The 27,307-nt window shown below is 36.1% G+C and overlaps 1 protein-coding gene across 2 annotated transcripts in view; it reads right to left on the reverse strand.

Annotated features, from left to right (window-relative positions):
* Positions 1–27,307, reverse strand: part of LRPPRC (leucine rich pentatricopeptide repeat containing) — an 88,019-nt gene that overhangs the window by 57,704 nt on the left and 3,008 nt on the right. The window contains exons 2-14 of one of the 2 annotated variants that reach the window (XM_034060921.1): positions 19,284–19,489; positions 16,222–16,344; positions 15,404–15,525; positions 15,255–15,313; positions 14,411–14,497; positions 13,810–13,936; positions 12,651–12,795; positions 11,772–11,914; positions 11,397–11,502; positions 11,210–11,317; positions 5,301–5,419; positions 4,572–4,665; positions 1,824–1,893 (exon numbers count right to left, since the gene is read on the reverse strand). In XM_034060921.1, the coding sequence (XP_033916812.1) occupies positions 1,824–1,893; positions 4,572–4,665; positions 5,301–5,419; positions 11,210–11,317; positions 11,397–11,502; positions 11,772–11,914; positions 12,651–12,795; positions 13,810–13,936; positions 14,411–14,497; positions 15,255–15,313; positions 15,404–15,525; positions 16,222–16,344; positions 19,284–19,489 (1,509 nt within the window). The remainder of the gene's footprint in view (positions 1–1,823; positions 1,894–4,571; positions 4,666–5,300; positions 5,420–11,209; positions 11,318–11,396; positions 11,503–11,771; positions 11,915–12,650; positions 12,796–13,809; positions 13,937–14,410; positions 14,498–15,254; positions 15,314–15,403; positions 15,526–16,221; positions 16,345–19,283; positions 19,490–27,307) is intronic. The other variant, XM_034060922.1, reaches the window with a different exon arrangement.

A 27,307-nucleotide genomic window follows, 5' to 3' on the forward strand; every position in this document is an offset into this window, starting at 1 on the left:
CACTCATCTGAACATTCAAGACCCACATTTAGTCATAAAATTTTGCTTCAGTCTTTACAAAAGGTACATGTATTTTTTTTTTCTTCTATCTTATCCTCAAGCTTCATTTTCAGGCTGTTCTAGCCATTACATTTAAAACAGAAAAGGAAACACTGAATTGGCACGCTTTCAGAAACAATGTAAGGGTGAAACCTGGGCACAGCCAACCTTGTACATCGCTTCTGAAGCCAAGTAGAAATGAAGGCAAAAGAGATTAATGTTAAAGAAAAAATAAATTAAAAAGCAAGTAAACAAAACCACCAAACTAAAAAAAAAAAAAACAAAAAAATAAACAAAAACAACCACCAGCAAAAAAAACCCAAAAAAAACAAAAAAGAACCTCCCACCCCAAAAAAACCCAACCCAAAACCAGAAAACCCACCAAAAAAACCGCAACCTGAATTTCCCTGAGAATTCCAAGTTTTTTGCCCAAATGTTCAATAACTATTGAAATCACAACCCTAGTAACTGTTCCACCACTGACAAGAGCAATTGTTTCACTTGAAGAGAGTAAGATTCTTCAGCAGGTAGTTTTCACAATACAAGTTGATAACAATTTAAAAATACTTCAGATCGCATCCTTACCACCTGCACCCCACTGGCAGGGGTATTTCCTGATAGCATTGGTTATGTGCAGTAAAACATTGGCATGGCTTCCTTCCCACTGCAAGTTCTACTGCTACTGAATATTCATCTATACTTGCAAAGAAAATGTGTTCCAAAAATCTGTTAATTAATACATCTGAAACGGACAATTCTGGGGTAACCACTGAAATGAAGAACTCTGTTGGATTTATTACATTTATCCCTTGGACGTCAAGGTCCGTTAGGGCTTCATTAACTGGTTTGCTTTTTTCCACCCTCTTATAGTAGAGCAGGATCAGATAGACACAACTTACAACATACTAGGAAATTATTTTGGTCATATTCACCTGGTACGCTTTCTTAATCTCCAACTTCAACATAGTTGTATCTCATATCCATCACAAAACTTTAGGAGATGACTTAGTGAACAAAACCAGCCTTCAGGCTCTGGTCCTGAGTGATATTCAGTGACCTCTCTTGTACCCAGCAGCGCAGGTGCACTGCAAAAAAACCCTCATTCACAGTTCTAAATGTTTGACTGGGGCAAATGGTGAATGATAGAAATGCTCGCTAATCCACATATACCTGCAGGGTTCTCTTAAGACTTATGCGAGCTAGCAAGGAACCCTCCTTGCAAAATAGGACCATATAGCTGTGAATATAAAGTCATGACAATTGTAACACAATAGTTGACATTCAATATGAGTATTCAGGAGTCATATTAACCCAGAGGGCACAGAAAGCTATCATATGTAGAATATGCCTGGCTCCGACTGGTATTTCATCATTAAGCACCCACTTGCTTTAATGGTTACTAGTGATAATCTTTAGGGAAATCTTACATTAGCATAGCAGTTTATAAACAAAAATAGTGAATAAAAATAAAACCCCAGTTGTTTACTGCCCTGAGAAGTTTGCATACTGTCAAATACCACAGAACAAACAAGAACAGTGAAGTTCTTTTTAACCTGGTGCATACGTAATACTTCAAAGGTATGCTCATATATAGCAAAGGCAAGGAAACCAGGCAGAACAGAGAGGAACAAAGACATCCCTCAGATCTGCTATACCTGGAACCATACTTTTCAAAGTTCAAATGTGGACCGTGGGGAAGATTGCACAGATTTGTGCTCAACAAGGCAAAAAAGGACAAGGAGCTTTGCTACAGGAAAAAATGAGGTATTATATAGCAACCTTACTTTCTAAATCCCATACTGAGGCTGCTCCTGATCTGACGAAAATCAATGCGAGGCGTGCTTGCTGAAGTCACTGTAAATGAAAGAAATATTTCTAAGAAGTCATTGTACAAAACCAAGTAGCAATTCCTGAAGTGCCACAACTCAGTAGGTCATGTAAATAGGGTGTCCTCAGGAGAACTATGTTGTTAGTTCAGAGGAAGTGCTGGGTAAACATTTGTAAGCCAAACTTTCAAACACCAGGGGATTTGAAACAGTCCTGGTTTTATCAGCTCTAAATCTTCTCCATTTCAAAAGGGATCAAATATTCTAAGTGTGAAATGTTCCCCTTTTTATCGCCTTCAATGCCAATAGTTAATACATTAGTCTTTTATATAAGTTAGTAATCAGAGTAAGCATCTTACCTGCAAAAAAAGTGTAAGACTGAAGAAAGTAGTACACTCCAAAAAGAAAACAAACCCCAAACAATCCTAACCAAGACACTAGGGAAACTGTAATATTACTTAAAATTAGATGGCCCCGAGAGGTCATTTACATCATTGCTTGGCTAAATATTCCAAAGTGGTCTACCTTCTTCCTCTAGAATTGCTGTCTCTCACTCCAGCACCATACTCCAGCAAAGAAAGAAACTACAGTAGCAGATGCATGTAAGTCCAGTATGAAGTTATTATTGTCTGACTTTACTATCATAATAGATTCATTCTGAATGCCCTGGGCCCTTTCATCAAGGGCAGCAGTATGGTACATGGTAGAAATGAAATAAAAGCACCAGCTCTACAGGAACATGGGCAATAAAAGGCAGGAGCAACATGCTACAACCACTCCTTAAACTAACTCCAGGCATTTAGAAAATGTAAAGTTTTACATGTTGGAATGTTTATTTTAGTTTGAAAATCTCAGGTAAAGTTGGTTTCAAGAAACCCCCAATACAAATTTTCCTCCAGTGGTATATTAAACTTTTTGCTCATAAAAAGATGAGCAGAAAAGCATCTTAGTATGCTCAGCTGCTGCTGACAATCGGCAACCTGGTTTCCTTAGCAACAAACAAGTCTGAGAAAATCAAGGGGCTGACAATGAAGTGGAATGGAACGGTGTGATAAAGGGAAAAAGCAGCTCTCATGTATGCCGCCTTATGCGGCCAGATTCCTCAACTGATGCTTCGTAGTTTTCATCTTGTCAGTAGCAGAAATCTATACATTATAAGGCATGAGAAGCTGAATCAATACACGCAGATAGCAACCAGCACTAATAACCAACCTTTGCCTCCCCTGGCTACACTGATGAGACAATCTTCAACTATTTTCCATACTGCATCTATTTTTCCCTCTTTGTAATACTGCAAAAGGAGCCAAGTCAATAAAAAAAGGGGAAAAAAAAAGGAAAAATCAGCTGTTTAATATCTGTGCCTTATCATTACACAGGTGCTAATTAGATTTACTAGCATTCATTTCAGCTTGGTAAACTATTTACAGGAGTAGCTTCCTTTAAAGCTCAAGTTCAAAAGAAATCTTGCGTGTCTCCATGAATTATTAACCCTAGCCTTTGTAAACAGAAATACCACTACAAGATGCAAATTCAACACACAGACAACAGCTAAATAGTACACTATGCAAGACTGATTTCATGACAGTAACAGAGAATTCAGCCTACATGTGCCTGGTATCACACTTTTGATATCATATACATCTACCATATACTAGACACACATACATTTGTGCCTTATAACATGTTAAAACTTGACTATTTCAGTTAAGCAAACAGAGTGTGAAGGGAGGCATTTACTTTCTCATACAGAAATTAAATCACTGACTAATAACTACTCAATTTTCTCATTTTCAACACATATCCCAGGGTCAAGGTGCATAGACTACATATTTCTGTATTTGGTAAATAATACAAATAATGACAATTGCGATAAAACACTGGTTAAGCTCTTCCCTGAGCCTTGGACATATAAAACTGTTTGAAAAGAAGACCTTCTTGTGTTATACTTAGTCCAAATTTAGGTATTTTATTACTGTCGTAGTATGCTAGGCAAATAAAAACTAGGCTTTTAAATTTAAAAAGAAACATATATTCCTACTTAATCAAGCAAATCATCCCATCCCATACATTCAGTCAATGACATGTATTCACACTTGGAAGCACTGAGCATCAGAACTGTCTTTGGAGAAAACTCTTAAAAACTGATTAATTCATGCTGTTACAACTTCATCACCTAATTAACCCATCCAACTTGTACACATACTTCCATGACCCACAGACCAGCAGAGCACCCTCAGGTTAACTCAATATCAGTCAGTTCTTTAAAGCTGGTTCTTTCATTAATAATTCAGTAGTACTGCAGAGCCACATTGTTAGACTATCATCTGGCTATAACTGGCACTGCAAACAAAAACCATTCCAGGACCAACAACTTTACAGTCATCCTGCAAGGCAAATTGTTTCCTTAAGCCCTCTAAGTACAAGAGGATCCTAACTGCAACAGAATCACAGCAAAGCTGTGATTTGTAACTATCTCATATATAAATCTTATGGCCAGGCTCAATATTGAAAAATAATTTAACCATGATATGTTGTCCCAAACTGATAGTTTCAGTCTCACGTCTCATCGCAGAGGACCTCACATAAAAGCTTAGCTCAAGTTTCCACATACCTTTACAGCTCATATTAATACATGTAAATCTCCTAAGCTACAACCAATCAATGCTACCAAGTACGTAGTAACATGCAACATTAAAAAATACTTACACAGAGAAAGAACATTGTTCAGCCTTCCATTTACTGCTTCGTATCTTATTTCTGCTACAGAGAGCTCAACACTTTCAAATAGGCAGCCATTTTTCTAGAGATAAAGCAATCAATCATTGTAGGCACAGGGAAGACTTCCTGATACTTTGTATTTTTAAATGCTTGCCAAGGACATTGGCATGCTTGTGTTGATAGTCACTGAGAACACAGAACCTACTCTACATAAATCTACATGGCTACTGACCAAAACTTATGCAGATTTTGTACTGAAATCAATTGCAAGAGACAAAACTACCAAAATCAAAGAGTGGGGCAGATAAAACTTAGTATGCAATTCTCAATTTTAAAGTTAAAACAAAACAAACAAACAAAAAATAAGCACAAAAAAGTATCACCAGAAAAATCTGTCATACTTCTAATTCTCAGTAAAAGGATGTAATTCATTTATTTAGTTTTCCACCTGAGGAAACAGAAAGCTAGTAAGTCTTGAGCTAAGTATTAGCTCTGAAAAGAAGAAAGGAAAGCATCAGGAGAAGACAAGCTAAACAATCCATCAGTGCAAGAACTGCTTCAAAAGTAATGAAAACTAGTACCTAAAGATATTCTGAACAGGTTTCATCAGACCACGTTCATGTTTAGGGCACTACTGCGATTCAAAGCCTTCACAGAGAACACAGAAAACCAAGCCATACAATAGCCATTATCTATGAATTCTCAGTGTGAACTCACCTTCAGCTGGGCACGGGCAGTTTCACTATCAGCAAAACTTCTAAAAACATAGTCTGCGTATGTGTCTGCATCAAGTTCCACCCCCAAGTCGTGCATCAGTTTGAGGACCTCAAAGATACCTGTATGAAGGTGAAATCAGTAAGGCTAATAAGCATTTCAGATGAATGAAAGACTTCTCTCCTTGATTTCCCTCCTTGACTTTGCCACACAACACCCTGCAGTTTTATTTTTGGTGTTAATAAAGCTCTTATTTGTGAAGCTTGCACCAGATTTACTGAACTTCCTGTTCTGTGCTGTATTAAAACCATGCAACTCTTGGTTAGCATACAAACTTACTTTTTAACACAGTGAATTTATGGCAGTTACTCTTGGTCACATTTGCAAAACAACTTTTAGAGTAATATATCAAAATATCCATATTATTGTGCAAAAAAACCCATGTAAAATTTGGTGTAAAGTGCACAATCAAATTCAAGATACAAATGCATTCTTCAGTACATTCTTCCCTTTGTTCCCAGTATCCAATTGTGTTTATCAAGGCAAGCTTTTAAGGTTTGTCTCTGTATTTGCTTAAAACAAGTAACGTGTTTGTGAGCAAAGAGGTTGATTACTCTATTAATACAACAGCTTCGAACTGGAAATTCAGTTTCCCAAGCCAACAGTGAAACTACATTTTAACTTCTACAGGGTTCAGATCAACTCACACAACTACACAGTATATTACTACTGCAGATATGCATTTGAAAACGACAGTTACCAAATCTTAATAGATTACCAATTATAGCATAGAGTTTTAGAGTATGCTTTTTTATTGCTCACACTCTTCTATCTGCAGAAACTTCTTACAGTAGCCCTAGCTAGGAAACTGTGAACCCCTGTCAAAACCAATACAGGTATTACCATTTTTTTGCTGGTCTAAAAATGATTTGTCAGTAGCTGCAGGACACCAGTACCAACCAGCATATGTTTTTTTCAACTTGCATTTCATACTTATTACTTTAAAAATGTCCAAAGTCCCTGTCTTTGCCCTGGAGTGCCACCTATGGAAAAGTGACACTTCCATGAATATTTTATGCAGTGCACTATGGTGCAAATAATCAAATGTGAATTCCCTTTGAGCACTTGAAAATACATGCAGGCAAGTCATACTAGATTAAAATCGCATCATCTGTTTGAGTTTGCCTTAAACAAAACTCTGATTTTGGACCAGAATCTGCAAAAATATGAATAAAGAATTAATTACAGTAAGTCTTCCTTGATACCTTTCAAATTTTGACAGCTAGTTTCTATTTCATGTTTTCAACTTTCCAGGAAATACATCAAGTCCTCTTATGCTGAAGCATTTTAAAAAATAACTGTATCTGTATCACAAGAAAGTTATCTGAAAAGCAGCAACCAGATACCACAGTGAACAAGGTGTGAACTGAAGATTTGCATTCAAATTTGTATCTAAAAGAAAGTAGAAAACAGGCTTGTTAAGCATCCCCCTTCCCTAACACCCATTGGGCTCAAATGTCTACTAGGGCATAGCTGCTGAGCAGGAAAGGGCATGTGTTGAAGATTAGAACACCTGCACAACAGTGAGAGATGCAGAGTAAGGAGGAATACCAGTAACAACATTGCACATGGCCAAATAACTGCAAACTTAAAAAAAATGCTGGCACACATTTCTTAATTTCTAAGATGGCTGATTTACAACCTGCGGGAAATAGCAGATTAATGAAAATCAACACTAAATCCTACAGTTTTGCATGCATTTTCTACCTCTCCAAGAGCAGAACTACTTTATTATCACATAAGTGTCTTCCACAACACAAAGCAATGAAACATTCCCACTTCAATCAAAATACTATAAAATTGTTAAATATATGCATGAAATAGGATTTAGGCATTCTGTGTGTGGACTTTTAGAAATTGTTTGCTCCTCATACTGGAAAACACACTAACCTCTTCTCTCTCCCCATATCAAAGAAGAGATTGAACAAAGAGTAACACTAAGTACAGTGATACTCATATAGAATGCTGCTGTCCAAAACTTTGAGAACACACCCCCAATACATGTATATTTACTTAGAAATATTATACATGTGCTACTGTACTGATATATTACACACATCAGAAGACATACACAAAAATTGAAAGTAAAAAAGGATGAAATAATTACTTTATTTATTTTCACCCTGCTCACACCCCAACTGATTGCCTTGCATACCCCACTTTAGAGAACACTGATCCAGAAAACTGGGTATGATGTAAAGTTTTCTGACCATCTCCCTGCTTGAACAAGAAGAGGTTTTTGAGATCTTGGGCTGAGGTATGTACAGACTTCAGGGGTTGAGTATCTAAAAATCAAATAATTGAGTGGGAAAAGGGAACAAAACACAGCCCAACTACTGTTCTCCTTTTTGTCAATACTAGAAACAGCACGCAAATATCCCAACAGAACAGATTCCAGCCTTGGATCAGTACATCCAAGAACAAGTACAGAAGAGATTAATTGCAAGATGTTCATAATAATATCTGTGGTAGAGCAGAGCAACTTCCTGCTTTTCAAGAAATGAAAAGTGACACTTGCATTTTAGGCCACTTTCAATTTCCTAGGTTTCTCTCACAGTAAGTCATGCTTCTTCCTAAAGCAGTGCCATTGGAACAGAGGGAATATCACACACACATATACATGTGCGAGGGCAGTAAAACTGCGCTTTAAGCAGCTTTCTAAGGAAAGAAAAAACTAAAACTCCAGTTTGAAAATTGAGGTTGCTTTCAGGAAAACAACATAATTTAACGTATTGTTGCTGTGCTCTTCATTTCAGATGCACACATAAAGTTGCGTGCAAGGAAAGTCTGTCTACAAAACAGTATTTCAAGCGGTTACATTGTGAAGTAACCACACTTATTCCCCTCTGGACTCAGACTCTTATTTCTCTTATATTCCAAAGTAAAAATTGAATTACCATTCAATAACCATGCTTTATGTATATAACAACATTTTAGTAGAAACTAGAAGTGAAATACACAACTGACTTTTATGAACTCTCTTTAAAAAATAAGATTATTACACAAAGATGAAGGGAAGCTACTGAATTTTGAGTAATGAAGTGTAAGTCAAAGATTTCTGCTTACTTATACCAGGCTCTCCTGGTTTCAGTGTATAATCTGATACAAGATGAATCTCAGTCCCAATAACAGTTTCAGCTCCACCACATACTGATCTTTCAAAACCTGCAAACACTTTCCATTCCTAAAAGCCTAACAGGTTTTACTTACATATGGAAATAATTACTTATCACCTTACATAAAAAAATACATAAAGGCAAGAATGCCCCTCTGAAATTATATGCCTGCATAAAATGATTGAAAAGGAGCTGTTTGCTGTTTCATAGTGGTTAGGTTCTCTATAGTGAATTCAAAAACGGCTATGCTTAGTTTCATTCCTCTTAGCCATCACTTCATTGCTACTTTTCTTTCAAGCTCAACTCCATAATACAGAAGAGTTAGGGAATTTCCTTTGATATCTGGTGTCGGCTTTTGTTATAATAAGCATCAAATAAATATATAATTGAACATTGCTACCCAGTTATATAATTGTTTGGGTCACATTATATGCACCAATTCAGACATTTGTACCCTGCAGTTCTAGATAGGTTCTGCTTATATTGTGCATTCCTTAATGATTATTCAGTCCACTGACTGTATCACATCAGATTTTTAATAGTTTTTCCTCAAAGTTCTTGTCCATTTTCTGTCTTGCTGATACTGAGATGCAAAATTACCAACATTAGGCTGGGCATTACTACTTTATAGAGAAAGGAATTATTACCTCATTTCTGGCATGTGATGTGATACAGTGCCTATCTATGTAATTTTGTGCATCTATATAGGTTTTTGTTCACACAGCTCTACTATTTTTTCTGCACAAAGCACTGTTCTGTTCATTTACTATCTGCTGTCACCTTTAGGTTCTCACTGCAGCACAATTTTTGTCTCTATTTTTACAAAACAGTTTCAGGGCAGGTGTTTTTCCCTTTCTCCCCCCTTATTTACTTTCCTTCAAAGGTATTGGTTATATTTTCAAATAGTAGATCTCATGTATTCATTTTTTGTTATTAAATTTCAAAAAATTAATGTGAGCTTACACATGGACAACAACAACTTGCTTCACTTCATTGCACCAATAATAATTCCACTGATTCCTCAGTGCAAAAGAAATTGCATAGATATCTTCTTATGTATTTTAACAACTGCAAAATCACTGACTTCAGTAGTTACACACACAGGAGTAACATTCCCATTTGACAATGCAAACTCAGAGACTAAGTACCAGCTCACAAAAATGTGTTTGCAAATCCACAGCATTAACATCCAGACATACAGAAGTTTATGTATCCAATGCCTTTGCACATATAAAAAGAAAGTCTCTCTAGAAAACAGCAAAGCCAGAACTGAGGATTTCTTCATCATTTTCTTCTCAGTTTGCTTACGTTGACTTCCAACAGGAACTACTAGGCAAAGCATATTCAATTTCTACAGACAACCTCTGACCTTGCCAGAGATCTCAAAAGATATGAAAAGTTAAGTTTCTCTAGATGGTCAGATACTGCTTCAGTTCTGGGAGCTAAGTCTAAATCTAAAAATACTTCTGACTTTCCTTGTTATTGTGTTAGTGAAGTAAAATCTTCCATGGAGAAAATGTGTTTTATCATTGGGGAAGTATGAGACTGATTCCAATTTCCTTATTTCTGGCAAAGCAGGACTTCAAGTCAGTCAGAAAGGACAAAACTAAAACAACTTCACTTGATGCTGACTAGAATAGAACTTTCAAGCATTTGATTCTCTTCAAGAAGAGAACTTTAAAGCATTTGAAAATGTGGGAGAAGACAAACTTGAGAAGTAGTCTGGCAGGAACAGAGCCTAAGGAGTTAATAAAAACTGAATACTGTTTTCATAAAGGCTTTTTGAAAAAGACTTGAGACATTTTTATAGCCAGAAACAATTAGGGAATACTTGTTTCAGCATTTCTTCCAAACTGGAATGTGACTGTATATTTAAGATAAAATTGCGATATGAAGAGTCTGCTAAAAGCACTTTTTTTTTTGTTTGTGCATTTTGTTTGTCACCCAGTGTCACACTAACAACTCTGCATCTCATTCTAAAGCACATTATACTGTGAGATAAGATGAAAAAGACAGTTTTTCGTTTCCCCAAGGGGGAAGTACTTCTGTTAAAAGCATCTTTTTACAATACCATTCTTTCTGAATTACCAATAACGCAAACCAAAGAATTAGATACTGTACTCTAAAATTTAATATTTCTTCAATTCTTATTCATATCCCGTAGACATCCCCATGTGTAACAGGGGAAAGTATGTTAAATGCTTAAACCTACTTAAGAACCCCAAAGATTGAGCATTTTTGTCCTTCAATCAGTATGCTGTCAGGTCAGGCTCATACATTCAGCAATGTAAGTTCTCTTGCAGTTTTTATGATTGTAACTAAACTCATGTTTGCCTTATTAGGTCAAAAATAAGAAGCTGGCTTGAATAAAGGTTTGGGGCTGCAGTCCAAAAGAGCTATTATAACATTACCTTACTTTTAAATTCTTCTCTCAGATTTCAGTTGCTTCAACAGTAAGCTCCATAAAAGGTAATGAGCAGCAAAATGAACCAGTGGAAGGCAGAAAGAATGTGAAGAGTTAAAATTGACACATGTTTCTATATAAAAGTAGACTTTAAATTTGTAGATCTGTGTGTAACACAATTAAGAAGGAAAAACTGTTTGCAACAAAGTAAGAAGTGCAGCAAGGTCTTCGTTTACTTTCAAGAGTCTGCTGAATCTCAAAGAGATGTTTTAGTAAAGATTTGTGCACTAGATTTGCAGTAAAGAGAAAGGAGCACTTATCAGATAACTAACCTTTAAGATTGTTCTGTTTGTGAAACATAACCAGCAGTGGCCAGGAATAGTGAGGTCTGAGTGGCAGGCCTTCCTTTTTCATTGTCTTCATCAAGTCAATGGCTAAGGCTGAAAACATTCACAAGATAATTAAACAGTGACCAAGTACTTTAAATTAGCAGAAGTAAAAATTAAACCAGCAGAGTACCTGCTTTGTTGGCCTCCAAAGCGCAACGCAAAACAAATGGCAGTGGTGCCGAGTGCATTTTTGCTTCTTGTAACTCCTTACAAAACTGCTTCAGCTTGTTCGTTGGCTGCAAATAATTTAAAAGAATTATTTATTTTTCAACTTCTCAAATTGTTAAACATGTCAGATTCTTCTAATGCTTAGGAAGGGGATATTACATATGCCAAATGTAATTCAGTTGTGAATTTCTATTTACTATACAAATTAATATGAAATACTAAAATCCCTTTTTTATTCCTTAAGGGCTGTACAAAAAATCTACCATTTTCCATTTTCACAGTTGCTTAATACACTGTTATTAGTCTATGAGGGAAAAAATACTACTGTTCTACATACCATATCTCTATTTACACAATGTTGCAAGAAGAAGCTACCCTGGTCCACATTTTCACGTGAGAAATTGGTAAAAGACTTCAAAATATGGAAACTTATATCTTCGAAGCCATGAGTTATCAGAGTCAAACACAGGTTCATTGCATCTAGCAATTGAAAAACAGAAAGAACAAAATTAAGTGCATGTAACTATTCTCATACTAAACCACTAAAATTAGTGAAAGCTAGCAAAGTAAATGCTTTACAAGTTTCATTAGCATACCTTAAAACATGATGAACCACTTAAATTTGAGACTACCTTTTCCAGATTTACATTTATCAATGAAATTCACTTTTCCCATTAGAAGACCATGCCAAAAATTACAGAAGCATCACCACTGCAGCATGACAGAAGGATACTAAATAACAGAAGGATACACATTTCCAGACATGTCAAAAAAGAAAAAATGGATAAAATATAATTAACAGTTATCAATCAGATTACACATACTGGGATCCACTTTAACTGTGGATAAAAAAAACTATTCTCAGTGTTTAGTCTCCCTTTTAATGATATTCACAAAGAGCTGTCACAACAGAAATTACAACAGTGTTTGAGGAAAGGTCTCCACACTTAACTGCTTTCCTATAAAATCTTAATGAATTTAATAAGGTTAAAAAAATTGATTAATTTTTGTATTTAAGCAATTAAGACTGGTTTGTATGAAAATTTTATACATTGTGATTTAAAGCATACTAATGGCAAAAGTATTTCTTCCCAACAGGAAAGTATAACATTACCTGTTTTCGGTAACATTAGTTATTGTTGGGGTAAAAAAACAGGAAAATGCTTTCTCTCTCCACCCAGAGTAGCAATCAGTGTTGTAGCAACCAAGAACATACCTGGTATTAATTCCTTTTCAAATCTTATGCGTTCCTTAATATCTTCGATGTACTGAGGATATCCAGCCTTGGCAAGGCTAAAAATCACCTGCATCAAAACCCTATCCATAAGGTACCCTTCAGTCTTCTCAATCTGTTCTAGAGTCTGTAAACCAGAATAAATTTAACTTTAATAAACTCCAAAGTGACCCAATTCAGGATACATTAAAAAAAATAAAATCACAAAAAGCTGTGGGTTTTTCCTTCTTTTAAAACCATCGGGTTAGATACATGGAATACAGTAGGGAGAATACAAAACATCTACAGAGAGGGCCTCGAAAACACCTTTAGACTGTGAAAAAGAGACAGGTAAAAGGGAGATATACCAGTTTATCCCTAATATCTAATAACACATATTAAAACACCAGATGACTTGCATTGATGACTCATTGTGAGATGATTTTCAAAAAGAGATTACTTTGAAAAGGGGAGAATATTAATCTTTTGTTAATGTTTGGAAGAGGATGGTTGATGACGATATAATCTGTAAGTCACAGAACAATGCAGTGTTTTCCACATCCTCTTGCTTGATTTGGTCCACTCCACCTGATACTACTTATTAAACTGAAACCAATTTTCTTTTTGCATTCCTTTCCAAATAGTTCTTTGATTTAAAAAGAAAAAAATACAGAAGACAGAACTGGAAAAAAGTCATGTGCACAAAGGGCTGTAAAGGCAGCATTGTCTCATCCGTACTTCATGAATACCTAAGTTACCAGTATGAACTCAAAAACCAGTATTAGTGGAAAGATTCTGTGGCTTCAATGGGAGCAGGATAATCAAGGTGTCCTTTTTATTTATTTTCATAAATAAATGTATCTCACATGCATTATTTGCCTCTTTTAAAAAAAAAAAGACTGAATTATTAAATCACTCACTGGCAAATCTATATCCTCAGAGTAAAAGGCAACTATAGAAAGCAACTTATTTTTTACAAACTATGAGACTGCTTTCAGTTTTCCAGCTATTCAAATAACCAAAAAAGTTTAATTGCTGCAAACTAGGAAGAAACAAGTTATAAAATTCAGTATTACTTTTCCTGCATGGATAGAAAGCATTCCAAAGTTAAACTGAACAAGAGATCAATCAAGTTTATTATTTAAAATCAGTCTTAAAATACCTTTTTCATGCTATCAGCATCACCCTTTTCAGCGTACACATTCAGCAGCGATAAATAGGTGTCTGGACCTGGTTCCACACCAGCCATCCTCATCACTGAAAGGATATTTTCTGCACTCTTAATATCTCTAAAAGAATTCAGAAGAAAGAGCCTCAGTAGATTTAATTATAATAAAGTTTATTGTGACTTCCACAATTACTTATTAAATTAATTAGAATTGGAAACAGAGACAGCAACAAGCTTAGAGAAACTTACTTTAACTGAGCAAATCCTGAAAGGTGAAAATGCAGATCTTTTAATTACTGTATTACTTAAAATACTCTTTCAACTTTACAGTTGAAAAAGTTCCAAACTAAGCACAGCAAATTTATTTTTCAAACAGTACAAAAGTACAGTATTTATCTGGAAATGCAAGATTTTCAGACAAGAACTATCTACTTCCTTTGTTGAACAGCCCAGTTTTGCTTCAAAAATGAAAACAGTCTTTTACATATTATTACTCAAAACCATCAGACTATTCTGTAGCATGTAGTTTTTTCTGTACTGTATCACTTCCTATTGTAGTAAGAATAAAACAAAAGAAAAATATAGTAAACATTACCCTGATCTTGCATGACCTTTCACAAGGCTACTGAATACTGCCTCAGTGATTGGAAGATCTTTGTTCTTCATAAATCCAAGAATCTGACTGCAAAATACAAGACAATGAATGATTAGATTTTGTTTCCCTTTGAAAAGGTAAACTAGTGAGATATTGCTGCTCTGCTGGTCAAGTACTGCATGATCAAACAAAATGAAATCTTGATGTCACTGGGCAATTACATTTGGGGACGCTGCATAACAGGCTCACGATTTGGTCATCCTCATTTTTTCAGATGAATTGTATTTATCACTTTGAAATATGAAGACACAAGCGTGGGGCTGGTTTTTTGGTTGGTTTGGGTTTTTTTTAATCTTCCTTTTACTTATTTCTTATGCCCAGCATATCCACTGTTGCAACGTAAAGTTGCTAAGATTAAAATGTTAGATATCCAGGAAGCCCTGAGTAATAACAAACACAACAACCAGAATTACTGCTATTTGCTCCTTAGCCCACTTCGTTGTCAAATACCTTTCCCAATAGCCACTTTCTTGGGCAGTATAAGCCTTCATAACCTTAGGCTTTTTCATGCTGGCTGTAGAAATGACAAAGCAAGTTATTTTCTGAGCAACTTGAATACAACTCGATTTGATCACACTGGTCTATCACTTATTTTTATTTTGCTTGTGTAGATTCCTGCTGTCTCCAAGAAGCTGCTCTTCAGTACTTGGTTAAAACAGACTTAAACCCCTCTTTGCTTTATTCAATTTATAAGAATTACACTGAAACGAGTGTTAACATTAACAGCAGGGAATACAAGAAACAGATTTTGAGACACTCCCTTTAAACACAAACACAAGAATACCTCGCTCCTTCAATGTCACCATCATTGCAATAAGCTGCAATCAACCTTTGGTATGTAACCTACAGAAAACAGAAAGAGCAAGTTAATGATTTCTATCCAATAAATGGATACCACTATTAAGAACGAAGGTATCATAAAGGGGTACTTACTCGATTGGGCTGCACATTGGCTTCCTCCATTCTGGCCAAGAATTCAGTTGGAGAAAATTTGTGCTCATTTTGAAGGTAGACTTTAAGCAAAGCATTATAATGGCTTGTATCATACACAGCACCTAAGGAAATATTTCAACTAGTCAGTGAATGCAGATTCCCAAAATTCAACATTATTTTATAGCTTTCTCAGGTATTTAATTTCATATCAATTTTTTTCTGTATGATCTTTATGTATAATGAGACTGCTTCCTTTTATCCACCTTTAAAATATCTATTTAACAGCACATACATTTATAAAGGCTAAAACATAAGAGCACAGTAACATGAACACTTGTGTGCATGTTCTTTCACAGTCTCTGCAGCTGTATTTATTATACAGATTCACTAATATTACTATCAAGAAGCAGTTCACCTACTCATCACCTATACATAAATAATTAAAATATCATCTGATAAACTAGCTGGTAGCACTAGGTGTATTCAGCCCACCAGATAACAAAGTAACATCTGACACCAAGGAAAGTAAAATGCATTCTTACAGTAATAAAAGTAAAGCAAAAGTCCATTTTAAGCATCTTACAAGAAAGAAAAATCCTCAGATTTATTATTAACACCCCTAGATGTCAGTATAACTCCCAGAATAGGAAATAGGTCTCTCACCTGAATATTAAAACCTAGTGATTATTCAGTAATGTGTATTTGCTGTTATAACCTAACATTTAAACACTATTAAAACACATTCAGTCTTCTGTTACAAAGAAAGTAACTGAAGCTCACAGCTGTTCTTGGAAGAGGGACTAACAAAACCAACCTACCCAGTTCTTTCATCTTGTCCCATATCACATGGGCTAGTTCTGTTCTTTCCGGTGACAATACCTCTGGTAAAAGAGCACCACAACTTCTCAACAAAAGCAAGGTCTGGTTACTCCCTGGACTCCCTGCAAGTGAAACACAATGACAAATTTCTTTATAAATAATAATGTATTTAATATTAGAAAATAAGATTCTAAATTGACCCACTGAAATATGTAAGCATTTTGTATAAAATACAATCTTCTCCAAACTGAAGATTTTTACAAATCAGGATACCCAAATGATTAAACAATGATGACACTATTATACACTATAATGATAAAGATTCACAATAAAACATAACATTTAGTACAATAATGATCTCTGCTTAGCAGAAATTTTAAAATACGTAACACAAAATACTAAACTTGGGTGATTTGGTATTTTATTTCCCAATCTAAGTCCTGTAGATCATTTCATCCTAACAGGGACATAACTTCCTGGTCTATTTCTAAACTCGCAGAATAACTCATACCATTTCCATACTATCACAAAACTGGTATTCAGGGACGTTCCACATTGAAATTTGTATTTCCACTTCTGCTAACGCCCAATATAAAATAAATGAGACAGTTCACATCTAGAGAATAGTGAAGAAATCTGCAGGAATACTTATCATCTCCAACTTCTGCACTACCACGAGGATGTTGAAAAAGTAACTATAAATTCATTTGCCTTTCTTGGACTTCACTACTACTCTTGAGGCAAAGTAAGGCAAGAGCTGCCACATGTATCACAGATTACACAATAATCTGGAGATAAATTCTTTTTCAATCTCATCTTCATAAGCAAACCCAACCATTTCAAATAAAATTGAGTTTCCTTAGAAAGCAGCATAGTGCTAAAAAAAAGAGTGGGGAAGGGGACAGAAAATATTGCCTATTTGTTTCCTATCAAGGAGAAAGTTATATCGCAAAAGTATTTTCATTTACCAACGAGCAAGACAGATGTTTGCACCAACATAAATGATGAAAAAATGCATAGGGTTTTCTATCTCAGAGATGTACAGGCAGACTTGAAATACTGAGACAATATTACTTGAAGTCCAGAGCATCATTCATGTTTTGTAAGTTACTTCTAAATCATCATGCCAACGCTCCAAAGTTGTGTACAGCTCAGCACAGAGGCAGAAGCTGTTGCCAGGAGAGGTATCTCCAACTGCTACTGACTGCTGTATGTGTAATTTTTAATTACAGAGAGCTGTAGAAACAGCTATAAAATAACAGCAAAATAAAATAAAACCCCATCAACACCAGAAAGCTATACACCATCTAGAGTGAGATCTTCAGGTACCAAAAAGGACCAACAAATCTAAGATACCACACAGCTATTGTAAACTACATGCAAGAGCACAATCTACAGCAGAAAGTTTATTGATACTGTGTAAACTCATCCAGGAAGAAACACAAACAGTAGTGGGGAAAAAAAATAAGCAATAATGAGGAAAGAAAACAAGTAACTTAAAACACTGAGAGGAGGCAGGTTCAAACTGCTAATGGGGATTTGAACTTCTCACAACATAATGGGGTAGTGAGAGAAATCCTAGTTTATGATGTGTTTTAAGACTATGAAATTTTTTAAGACTTTTTAACCCCTCCATACGACTGGTTCATGTAATAAGAACACCAGCACATCTCCAGTTTCACAACACCAGTGTTATGCTAGTGACAGAGTACCATGAAAGGCAGAAGAAACAGGAAAAGGTTTGGCAGTATGACTATGGAAAGATGCACAACTACACATACAGGAAGCACCTTTGGGCATTTTTTGTGTTGCAATTAGAAAGGGAAAAACAATACAAAGGCAGGCAAGTCTTTTCAAGAAATCAAAAGTTACTAGCCTCCCACACTTCCACTAGATTAGTTTTCAACCTTATTAATAACAAAGGACTCAATTCTTCATCTGGAAATATGTAATTTATTCTTATAGCATCCTAGTTGAATCTCTTGTGAAGTTCTACACTTTTAACTATACTTACACAACCCAAGGAAACCACTGCAAGCAGTTAATCTTTTCTTAATGCATACTCCTAAAAACTGTGTAAACTAATCCAAGACCATAAAGAATGGTGATTTTCAAATAACCTTAGAGACACAAAAGTCTTGCCAATCCACACTCACAAATTGCAAGCTTATACCTAAAAAAGACAAAGCTGCCAGAATCAGAAAGAATACTCCAAGCAAAAACACTAAAAAGTTCAAAAGAAAGAGAGCATGAAGTGAAGACAGCTTTTAAACAGTACACCACAAGACTTAAAAGCACAATCCCAGGTATATAAGGCATTAACAGTACAGAGCAAAGCTTAAAATTGATACAAAACAATACATGCTATCATTGATAAATATTAGCAGTAGTACTTAGTATATTTAGCAAATATCTCCACTGACTAATCCTAACTGGTACCAAACCTTACCTGGTTCTCAAAACATTGATGTAGTCTGGCTATTTTTAGCCAAAAAAGTACTGAATCTGTCAGAATTATCAATGCCTCAGCTGCTTATTTTCTGTTTACTTTAAAAATGAAACTTTCTTCTCCTGAGTACCACAGCTACCTGGGAATGGGGAAACTTGGGGATCTCCTCAACATTTCCCTGTTAGAGTTCCAGTTTAAAACAAATAACCTCTTAAGGGTAGCATGGTTTATTACAGACATTTAAAAAATACACTGTATAAAAGGGAGATACGAATGCCCAAAACAGTTATATGAGGAAAGTGTAACATTATTAGATTAAAAATCTACAATAAGCAAGTCAGTGCAATCAGACACCTTAAAAGTACACTGAAGTTTCACAAGACTTAAAAATTCACAGACAAAGCAAAAAGAAAAAGAAGTAAATGTGCGCATTCAAAGCAAAATAATCTCTAAAGCATTTTAAGTCTGTGCATCAATGTATGTAGCAGATTAAACAATGCTTACAGACAAAATATAAATGAGAACTCTTTCGATTAATTTCCTTGGTTTGATGTGTTGTTATATTGCAGCTTAAACTTAGCTTTCCTTTGGTTTTAAATGGAAGCAACTTACCTGTTTTGCAGATTTCATCAAAGACTTTTAGTAGGAGATTTTTAGGGATGCGGCCAGTTTTCCTGACAGAGTTATCCAGTTTGTTGAATGCCCAGTCAAACTGCCACGGCCGCCGGGTTGGAACTTCTGAAACTGGTTCTTCTTTAACGCTTCCCTCCTGCTGAGGTGCAACCGTAAGGAACCTGATCTGGTGCACAGTGTTTCTGCTTAAATAAAAACAGAAAAACAAAAAGAGTACACTTCTGTGAGTCACTTTGTAACTACAGGCACATAATGTCAAACAGATAATGCACTTCTTGCTGATGAACAGTTCCTCAAAAACATTCCATATTGATATATAAACAAATACAGGTGATTCATTTCAGTGTCTTTCTACTTAAAAATACATAGTCATCTATATCTTCTCACAGTGACAACTCCATCTCTGAGATTTTCAGCTGGATTCACCTCAAGTTAAATGGTTCAAATGCTATTCCCACAAAAATAGGCTTTTTTAATCACCAAGTGCTTTAAAGGCCTGCTGTCCCGTTACAGCTTCTCACTAAAGCTCTCAGATGCTTCTGAAAAAGCACTCCAAGAACTGTCACAGACATCTCTTCCAGAGCACAGCAAATCATACTTTTCAGTTAAAAGAGTTACTACAGAGCCCAGTGTTCTAGACAACAATGGCTTTCAGAACAACAGGATCATTCCTCATTCTGCAGGATTTACATTAATGAGTGTGAAGCTGTCATCATGCGATGTAAACCAAACATCAACACTGGATTTCTCTAGGGTACTGCATACAACTCTGGGGTCCCCTACATGAGGAGGATATGGACCTGTTGGAGCCAGACCAGGAGAGGCCACAGAGATGCTCTAAGGGCTGGAGCACCTCTGCTCTGCAGACAGGCTGAGAGAGCTGGGCTTGCTCAGTCTGGAGAAGGCTCTGGAGAGACCTGAGAGCAGCTTCCAGTGCCTAAAAGGGTGACAAGAAAGCCAGAGATGGGCTTTTGACAAGGGCCTGTAGGGACAGGACAACGGGGAATGGCTTTAACCTGATAGAGGGGAGACTGAGATGAGACATTAGGAAGAAATTCTTCACTGTGAGGGTGCTGAGGCCCTGGCACAGGGTGCCCAGAGAAGCTGTGGCTGCCCCATCCGTGGCAATGTTCAAGGCCAGGTTGGACACAGGGGCTTGGAAGCTCTTTGGAAGGTGTCCCTGCCCGTGGCAGGGGGTTGGAACTGGATGAGCTTAGAGGTCCCTTCAACCCAAACCATTCCATGATAAATATTTATTTCCTCAAAATAATGTCTGACATGAAGCAAAATGAAACTGTTCTTATTTCTATCTAAACAACAAAAGCTTGCCAATTTTATTGTTTCTTTTAAAGAACAAGTTGACATACATAAGAATAAGAAAATAGCATTTCTGCCACAGCAGAATTGTAAACAGCCTGTGCAGGTAAAATCATCATTACACACAAGCATTTTTGGAAGTCTCTTCTCAATTGCCCTTACAACTTCACAAAATAACACAGTCTATGCTCCTCCAGAACACTATACAAAGGAAGTTACACATGCTGGATGGCAAAAAGAAGATTCAGCAACTTCTGAAGCTGCTGTTCCTCATCTCTGGCTCTCGAGACAGCTCTTCAGGGAAACTTTCTAGACTAGTTAAAAACCTCCCCAAACAACTAGCTTCAGCAGCATTGGCAGCAAGCTGCTAAAATGACAGAAAAAACATAAGGTGGGCGCATATCATTGTGGTGGGAAAATCAGGCTGGTGGTTTACCATCTGGTTGCCTCTTGTGAGTAGGAAGCAGCCCAAACACCACTTTTATCCTTGCTGTTTGAAATAATGATTTGGTAACTGAGCAGTCTGTAAGGTCTGGGAACAAACTTCTTTAAATGAAACCAGCCCGAATCAGAATCTGTTTCTTAATGGAGCTGTGAGAACAGTTAAACAGATGTCTGATAGCATTAAAAAATATCCTTTAGTAACGACAAACATCATCACCACTACCTTGAGAAAGGCACTACCTTTTTCACATAGGCAAATTTTACATTGCCCAATCTCAAGTTTCTTTCTGAAGAACTTTCTGGAGTCCAGGAAATAATCTGCATTTTATTTGACAAGGGAAAGGGCAAGGAAGAAAGAACTGAAGAAGAAAAGAACCTGCAAAAAAGGAGAGATCCCCTCAGTTTCAGTGATACCTCCTTCTAGATGCAGGTTCTCAACCATTCCATTGCGCTAGCCTCTATTTTATTCAGACCTATTCAGAGCTATTCTAACTCGCTAGCCTGGCACAATACCAATTCAGCCACTTCGACAAAATCTAACAATTACTGTTCCATTAGACTGCAGTGGAAACAGCTTGTGATGTCCAAAAACCACCACATGGAACGAGAAAAATAAATGGAGTAGGAATAGGTGGCTAAAATCAGTGAAACCAGTAAGAAAACCAAGAAACTGAAACACCACTTTTAGTGAGAAGCAGCTCATCAGATTAATGCCATCAAACTGTTTTTTGGTTACTAGTAATGTCATCTGTCACTAGAAGTATTTCCAAGGGTATCGTTTTCCCTGATTCTTTCTTTCCTTCCTTCCTTTTCCTCTTCTTCTACCTCATCCTATAACCAGATAGGATACTTTCCCTAAAACAGAAATCATAAGACTAATTTAAGGAAAAGTCAGCAGTACAAGGTAACAGTAAGATGCTAAATCTTAAGTCCTGTTGCGTGTAACAACCAAATGAGATGTCTACAAATTAAACTCTTTATTAATACATAAAGAGCAATCTCAACTGTGAGCAAGCCATTGTACAGCTCTAAGAATGAAACTGTTGATTGCAAGTTTATTTTTTCTTAAAGATACAGATAAGAAAATGGTATCATCCACTCTTATACCATTAAGAAAAGCTACTTGAAAGTTTCTTGGAGTAGTTGACAAGAGGCTGGAAAAAATGCTTTGCAAGCCAGCAGCAACATAGGACTTACTGCCTTTGTAACACAGACATTTAGTCTTCGATTTCCATTAACAGTCAAAGCACAAGTAGACAAAACTCCTGTGTTTCAGATTAAGAGCAAAATGTCTTTTTCTATAAAAATTTGCTATTGTTTTATAGTATTTTGCAAGTTATTGAATTATCTTGTGTCACATAGCACAATTTAACCATAAATTATTTTGGTATCTATAATTCCTAAGTCCTGAACTAAAAAAGCCATCTTTGAAAGATTCTCCACATGTCAGAAGTCAAAAACATCTTAAAACACTTGCATAGCTCCATTAGTCTCAGTATGAAGGTAAAAATAGTATGGGCATGCTCAACATACACTGGTTTATAGCATGAGAGGATCCTAAGGTTTCATTTGTTACTAAACTCTCCCTGCTTAACATTTAGCAAGTTGCTGTTTCTAACATCAGTTTAGTGTATTATATCAATTGATAAGGTTACACATTGTAAAATACTATAATCTTACATGAACTGTTCTTTTCATACACTAACTTAACCTTCTGAAAGATCAGTAGAATTGGGCATTTCTATTTACACACCTCCCAGATATTATCAAATATCATACTGGTGTTTTTCTTCATTTATACTGATTACAGACATATTAAGAAATGGTACCATGGGAGTCTGAGTGCCAGTTTTAGACAGGGAGAAAAAGTGAGTATAAAACAACTTGAGGAACTCAAACTTCAACTGGTGTCCACCTACATTGCCATTATCAATCTTGAGATACAGCATCTTCGAGATACAGCATCTTTGAGATGATATAGCATCTCTGAGATATAACAAACTGAGCATCACCCAGGTGTATGTTATCACCTGTGCACATTCAGCACTTGAGTAGATTAACATTTTTATCACAATTTAAGGCACTGTGTAATAGCTAAGCCAATCCCATAGTCAGAACTTTAAAACAACTGTGACTTCAAAAGTGGTATGAAGTTGCAAGCATCTACTGTCTTGAATTTGGTTCTTAAAGCTACAGTCAACTAAGAACACAAAACTTATGAGAATATGGGGGGGGAAGTAAACATGCTGAGAGCTAACAATTCTGAAAAGACAAGAAAGACAACTACCAAAAAAATGCAAACTTGATAAAATAAGGGACATGGTGTGGGGTCTGATTTCAAGCAATCAAGTGAAAGAGAGAGGAATGCAACAGAAACTGAAAATAGATACTAATGGCACAACCTCTCCATGAAAAAGAAGCAGCATGCAAAAGGAATCTTGTACAACCTTGTGCAATTCTTGTCATTTTTAGAAGTTGAGAAAGAACAGACAATTAAGAGGAATTAAAAAGAAAAGGCTTTTAAATATAGGAAAGATTATTTTAGAAAATACATACACCTCCTAAAATGGAAAAAAAAAATCATACACTGCTTAGCTTTCAAACAATTAAAGCTGCAACCACACTGTAAATTTTAATCATTTTACATGACTACATTTTAACAAGGAGATGGGGACACAGCTGAGAATAGCGAAGACTGAGCTAAGTACTTTCTAGAAATGTTAAGATATGTTACATTTAAGACACACTAATGGGTCTTACTCAATCTTACTCAATCTCAAGTCTCAATCTCACACATGATCCTGGCATTTCCTATGCCTTGGTGCTAGATGTTAGATTACAGTCTTATGACATACTCCTGTTTCTCCAATTATTTTAATTAACTTTTTTCAGAATTAAATGCTATGCTACACAGCAAAATGCTTGATACTTCTCCCAGGGCTGCAATGAGTGCCAAGTATTTACTTTCATGTATCAAACGGCATTTTAAGATTTTCTCTATATGAAACACCATCTTTTGCAAGCATATGAAGGAAAACAACAAACTTCAGATCTGTTTAAATCAATCTGATTCTTCCCCAACATACTTCTCTGCTATGCTTCAGAACTATGTTTCTTTGTACCTACCCAGAGAAGCTCAAAAGGATATATTAAACCTTATAAAGTAATCTCTCCTACTCCCACAACCACAAAATTACAAGTAGCCTTCTGATAATGGAGCTTTTACATAATTGTACCTTTACACCTTTCTCAGCTTTGTCTCTACAACTGTGAGGATTAAAACTGCAGACCTTGCCAACACAGGAAAGGTTAACTAATTATATGTTTGTAATCCCACACACAACCACCCGTTATTTAGTGGTAACTTCTCACCTCTTGTCTATCTTAGAACATTTGGAAAGTAGTTGAAGACAAACTCCTTAAAAAAACTCTGACAAAGGGATGAAGTGTGCATAGGGAGATTTATACAGTCAACCAATACAGCTGTTCTTGTTTGAAGGGTTTAGTGAGAATCCCAGTACCGAAGTACTTAAACATTTCCCTTATTTCTAGAGCAAACTAAAGGCAGTGTCTTCAGTTTTCTAAAAGAACACATCTTACACACTAGTCTGAATAAAAAATGTCCCATCTTTCCCAAAACTCAAGTAGATGGTCCCAGTGCTCTCCCAGGCAAAAAACTTGACTAATTCCAAACACCCAAAAAGAGAATTACCAAGCCACTGTATGGATATTTGCCTCCCTTTATTACACACACAGTAAGGTACCTGCTGTGCTTTTTCTAATACAAGTACTGAATATTTTGTTCTTTGTAAACTAAATAAGCAAAAGTTATGAAATAGTTCTCAAGTTATAAGCCATGATCAAAGTAGTAGAATAATGAAAAATTTAAAATAGTTAAAATTACTGTACATAAAACCACTGCAGACTTAACATTAGTTATATTTACTAATCTAAGGATAAATATACCATCTGAGACCACAGCATGATTCACATAACAGTCTTTCCCCAGTCTTGGCTACAGTCACCTACAAAGAAGGCCACAATGTTCAGGCCACTGTACCCTTGTTTCAGTGAGATACATGAGGATTCTAAAAGAGAAAAAAACATATGGCTTTTTTCCACATAAACAGAAAAACTTCAGGTTTCCTGGAGAATATCTAAGAACTTTGCCCAAGTGATTTGCAACAAGTAAAGCAGAAAACCTTTACTTTGTGCTACTTCTTAGGAAGCCCCTGGACATTTTGTATCCATCAGTAAAACACCACAACTACAACTGTAGTGCAGATTGTAAAACTTTACTAGAACACAACATTGCTTCAGTATCATCAAAAGCAAGTTTACTGAATGCCTCCTCTTCATTCAAAGCGCACTTCTTACATCATTTTGCTCATGTAACATAATTAAGCATCCAGCTCTATATTTTCTCTATGATAGTGAATAGCCAAAAGCAACTTGTTTGCAGCTAATTAAAAATAATCATACCACATTAAATCATGAATAATTTGAGGTTTTAACCTATGGTTTACCCAAAGATTCTTTCAAAGGGTATTCTTCCTCCCACCCCATCAGTGTGTTTCAATCTTGTACAAACACAATACAATGTACCAAAAGGCAACAGTCTTTACTAGGACAACTTGAAAAGCTTTGTATCTAGTATCCTCTTGTCAATTTTATCAACAATCACACCTCTGAACAGAACATGGATCTTGCAAAAAAGCAGGTTTAGCAACAGCTCTATTGCTGTTTGGGGATAAGCTCTTAGCCCCACAATCCTGAAACCTAACATTTAAGCTCATATATAGGAATCTTAGACCGAAAAAGTGACAGAAGACTTGCAAGATTTTCCTCCTCAACTATACTTTCATGACCTATGTCTTAGGAGTGTAATTGGTCTCCTCCTTTCTGAGGACAATAGGGTGTTAACTTCAGGATGATCCCAACACCTGCACATCTAAAAGCATAGTTCAGCAATACAGCTGCATTGATCTAATACCACAGTTATTGCACAGGGTTCTCTCTTCTGCCAGCGGTCCCACGCTTCTAGAGTTCATCAGATCCTTAAGTGATACAATAAAACCCATCCATCTGTGAAAAAATGTTTTCCTTACAGTCTAGCAAACAAAATCTGGCCAGTGGCAGGTCCAAGGAGCACCCTGATTTAGAGCAGGACAAGTTGGCCAGCAACAGGGGAGTAGTCAGCATGGGAAGAAAGAAGCCAATACTGTTCCTCCCAACACCTAATTTCCCATAGCAGCAAGCTGTAACATCAAACCAGAATATAATCACGTAGTGCATGTAGAATAATCAAAAAATATTGATGTTAATACAAAATCTGCTATGAACACTTGTTGAGAGGCTTGTAAGAGCATACTTGACAGCTACTAGCAGCAAATTTAAGTATCTCTTCCCTTAGTGAAGCTTCTGTGGACAAAGCTCCAGTAAATACTTTGTACCACACAAATCAACTAAAGCTTGCTGTTGTAGATCTGAAGTCTGTTGTATTGGTCTGTCATAGTTTATCTTGTTATAATTGCATGGCATGAGACTGATGACATGTATCTCAGTATATTTTGTACTTCATACTAGGGGTAGTCGAGTGAAATTTGCCTTATATCCAATTTGCTATGAGATGCTTCTCAACCATCCAATGCAATCAGATACCTACTATCCTAGCCCATTTCCTTTGGATTAAATCTAGAACTTTAGATTAATAATCAGAGCAGTATAATGCTTTGATAAAAATCTCTGCCTGAATGTGAATGGTTGCTCTTTCACATCTCTAAAGAAGTCAATAGATTTGCAACTTTTCTGTAACCACTACTGTTACTAAACTGACTTTATTATGTTCAGTGCTAAAGCAACTACACCAAGCACACCTAGTATAGTTGTTTACCCAGGTCTCTTGCAAAATGCTAGATTATTCCTTGTTATTTTCTCTTAAAACTGTGGGTGGGTTTCCCCTCTATCCCAGTTAGAACTATAGCAATATTCTCTGCAACTTACTGCAGTGGATTGCATTTCACGCTCAAAATACCATCTCAGGACCTGAACTGTGAGTATACGAAGTCTACATGTCATCTGTACGCCATTCTAGTTCTTCAAAAGAGGTCCATTTCCATAAATTAAGGCTTAAGTAGAAAGAAATAATAATGAACAATTACTTAAAGTAAAAAATGAAATTAAATTGCACACTTCTATGTGCCATTTCTGTTCATAAATGTTACGCTTTGGTCCTAGAGCAC

The sequence above is a fragment of the Melopsittacus undulatus genome, chromosome 3, assembly GCF_012275295.1.
Source record: "Melopsittacus undulatus isolate bMelUnd1 chromosome 3, bMelUnd1.mat.Z, whole genome shotgun sequence".
NCBI lineage: Eukaryota > Metazoa > Chordata > Aves > Psittaciformes > Psittaculidae > Melopsittacus > Melopsittacus undulatus.